Source organism: Babylonia areolata, chromosome 13 (genome assembly GCF_041734735.1).
Source record: "Babylonia areolata isolate BAREFJ2019XMU chromosome 13, ASM4173473v1, whole genome shotgun sequence".
Lineage (NCBI taxonomy): Eukaryota > Metazoa > Mollusca > Gastropoda > Neogastropoda > Buccinidae > Babylonia > Babylonia areolata.
The window spans coordinates 8,694,761-8,698,291 of NC_134888.1; the positions used below are offsets into that span (position 1 = coordinate 8,694,761).

The 3,531-nt window shown below is 42.4% G+C and overlaps 1 protein-coding gene across 1 annotated transcript in view; it reads left to right on the top strand.

Annotated features, from left to right (window-relative positions):
* Positions 1 to 480: 480 nt before the first annotated feature.
* LOC143289334 (uncharacterized) overlaps positions 481 to 3,531 on the top strand; it is an 8,496-nt gene continuing 5,445 nt past the window's right edge. Inside the window, exon 1 of the mRNA XM_076598333.1 lies at positions 481 to 725. Coding sequence (XP_076454448.1) covers positions 494 to 725 — 232 coding nt within the window. The 5' untranslated portion in view covers positions 481 to 493. The remainder of the gene's footprint in view (positions 726 to 3,531) is intronic.

Here is a 3,531-nt window from a genome sequence, read left to right on the forward strand (position 1 = left end):
TGGGGGCGGGGTGTGGTTGTTGCTGGGTTTTTGTTTGTTCTGTTTTGTTGTTTCTTGTTGTTGTTGTTTGTTTTCTTGTGTTTTTTGTTGTTGTTTTTTGTTGTTGTTGTTTGTGTTTTTGTTTTTTGTTTGTTTGTTTTTTGTTTGTTTGTTTTTGTTTTGTTTTGTTTTTTCGGGGGGGGGGTGAAGGGGGGGGTGTTGTTGTTGTTTTGTTTTGTTTTTTTGTGTGTTTTTTTGCTTTGCTGTTTATTTCTTTATTGACTGTTTGTTTATTTTTGTTGTTCTTTCTCCCAGTCCTGATCAGTGAATTGCTTTATGGGTTACCTGCATTGTTTGTTTGTTTGCTTTGCTCGTGCATGAGAATTCTAAATCATTCCTTGATATCTTGCTTGAGGCTCGGTTTTTCCTCATTGCAGTTTCAGAGTTTCAGCAGTTTCGTCTTCAACAAAACAACAACAACAAAAAATAGCCAATGAAATTTGCGCCTGGCAGTATGAACGGGAACGCCACAAACGTTTCTTACGCGCTGTCGCCGACCTCTGAAAGCGCATTGGTCCAGAATCCAACCAATGGGAACGGTGCTGTGTCCAGTCGTGACCCGGTTTCACGGGCAACGGTTGACGTAGTCAACAACATCCTGACATGTTACGTGAACCCGGCCGTTGGTGCGTGCGGCGTCGTGGGAAACTTGTTTAACATCATCATCTTCCTCGTGCAGAAACGGAGTGAGTTTCTCTGTCTGTCGGTCTCTCTGTCTGTCTGTCTACTTGTCCGTCTGTCCGTCTGTCTGTCTCTCTGTCTGTTTGTCTGTCTGTCTTTGTTGTTTGTCGTGCTCACCAATCATCAGCAACAGTTTGTGGAATAAAAGTAATTAAGAAACTGGGTTGTTTGTTTTTAATAAAAACGATATTCTTGTGCACATATTGTTTATAACAATATGTTGTTGTTTTTTCATCCATTCATAAGAGCGTGGTTGTGTTGTATTGTATTGCACTGTATTGTATTACATTATATTGTATTGTTTTGAATTGCATTGCATTGTATTGACAGGCGCTTTAACAGAGTGGTTAAAGCCTTTAACTTTCAATCTAAGGCTCACGGCCGGTTCGAATCATGGTAACGGTTGGCTGGTGGATAAAGGGGGGGGGGGGGGGAATAAATTCCGATCTCCAAGGTCAACATATGTGCAGACTTCTTAGTGCCTCAACCCACTTCGTGTGTATACGCACGCAGAAGATCAAATACGCACGTTAAACATCATGTAATTCATGTCAGCGTTCGATGGATTGTGGAAACAAGAACATTCCCAGCATGCACACCCCCGAAAACGGAGTATGGCTGCCTACAGGGCGGGGTAAATAAACAAAACGGTCATACACATAAAATGTTACAAGTCTGTATGAGTGTGTATGTGTGCGTGACTGAAACCTGATTGAATGACACAGGAAACGAATGATGAGCGCCCAATGGCAGCTGTCAGTCGGCTCCACCCAGGTAGGCAGCCTGCTGTGCAAATGACCCCGTGTTTGTGAAGTGCTTAGAGCTTGGTCTCTGATCGAAGATAGACGCTATATTAGTATCCATATTGTATTGTATTGTATTGTACTTCAGCTGCAGCAGATTTCATTCAGAATACTGCCCCTGGGGAGAGATCGTCGTCACAATCCAAAGCCCATATATATATATATAAATTCTCCTATCTTCAATCATATATATATTACAATCAAAAACTTTCTTTAGATTTTCCAATTTTCAGCTTAGCATAAGCATGCTGATATTTGAAACTACACAAATTCATTAATGAATCCAGTAGATTTTAAGTATGCACTGTACTCGGCGTGTAGGTGTGACTCAATATATCTTCTAAACTGAACATGTTGTAATCGGTCCATACTTCTTGTCCAGTCGGTGTATTCAAGTATCATTGTGTGCAATGTTATTCCCCTCTCCACATGTATCTCTTTTTTTCTTCTTCTTCTTTTTTCTCTCTCTCTCTCTCTCTTCTTCGCCTTATTCATTGACGTCTTGTTTTTCTGACCTTTTTCTGCTTTCTGTTATGAACAATGAATCTAAAAATGATAATATTTATATCTATTGTAAATTCTTTAAGTATATATGATAATATTTATATCTATTGTAAATTCTTTAAGTATATTAATCTCCACGGCTGCTCAAAAAAAAGGAAACAATGTCTGCAATGACTGTCGTTTATATGCAGTTGGAAGACGTGTATTTCAACATAATCGCATTTGTGTGGCGGTCACCAGCCGTCAATGAAACCAACGAATTTAATCACATTCCTGAGCACGATATAAGCTGTTAGCTTGTTGTTACTCTGCTGTCTATGTGTACAAGTATAACATGTTTACTGAATAAAGTTTTGTTTAAACCAATTTTGCCGGGGGGAAACTCTCTTGCCGTAGGTACCTGCTACTTCGCTTTATTGTCTCATCCGGAAGATTCGCGCCCTGACAACCCGCTCAAGGTGCTGGACAAGGAGCAGCAAAAAGCCCAGTCTTTGCGTGTTTGGAACCAGTGGACGCTCACTTCCTAACCGGGCGCTTTACCCACTGGGCCAACGCACCACTTGTGTTGATGTATTGGGAATATAGATGACAATGCACTTCTTAGTTTTCAATTTCAGTTTTTCAAGAAGGCGTCACTGCGCTCCAATAAATCGCTGTACATTACACCACATCTGTTAGGTAGATGCTTGACCAGCAGCATAAACCAACGCGCTTAGTCAGGATTTGAGTGCATGTGTATATAATAATATTATTTGTATAAGGGTGGATTTCTTCAGCAGAATTTTGCCATAGAACACAACTCTCCTTGCCACGGGTTCTTTTTCAGTGCGCCAAGTGTTGTACTGCACAGGGGACCTCGGCTTATCGTTTCATCCGAATGACAAGACGCTCAGTTTGATTTCCAGTCTACACCTCCCACCCCCACCCCCATCCCCCCAGCACGCCAGTATGGGGTGGTGAAAACGGTCATACACGTAAAAGCCCCACTCGTGTACATACGAGTGAACGTGGGAGTTGCAGCCCACGAACGAAGAAGAAAAAGAAGATTTTCAGTCACATTTGGGAGAAAGGGCGAGAGCAGGACTGGAACCCACACACTCCCTGTACTGGAGGATGAGCGTCTTAACCATTCTGCCACCTTCCTCCACTCTCGGATGAGACTTCGTAGAGACAGGAAGAACCCCAGAACACCTGGCACGGAACAGTCGAAGAAGAACTCAAGACCCTGAAGCACACCTGGGGTACCATTCAGAGACTGGTCCAGAACAGACAAGACTGGCGGATCTTCGTTACTGCCCTACATACCAGAGGGATTAACGGGCAGTAATTCTTGACTCAAATCTCAGTATGCACGCTCAGGTAGTCAGTTTGATACCCATAGTCAACTGTGAACTTTCTTCAGCGAATTCAAAAACTTCAAAATAATGCTGCCCGTCTGACTATCACGTACCCACGTACTGATCGCATTTCTCCTCACCTCCAAACTCTACATTGGCTCCCCATT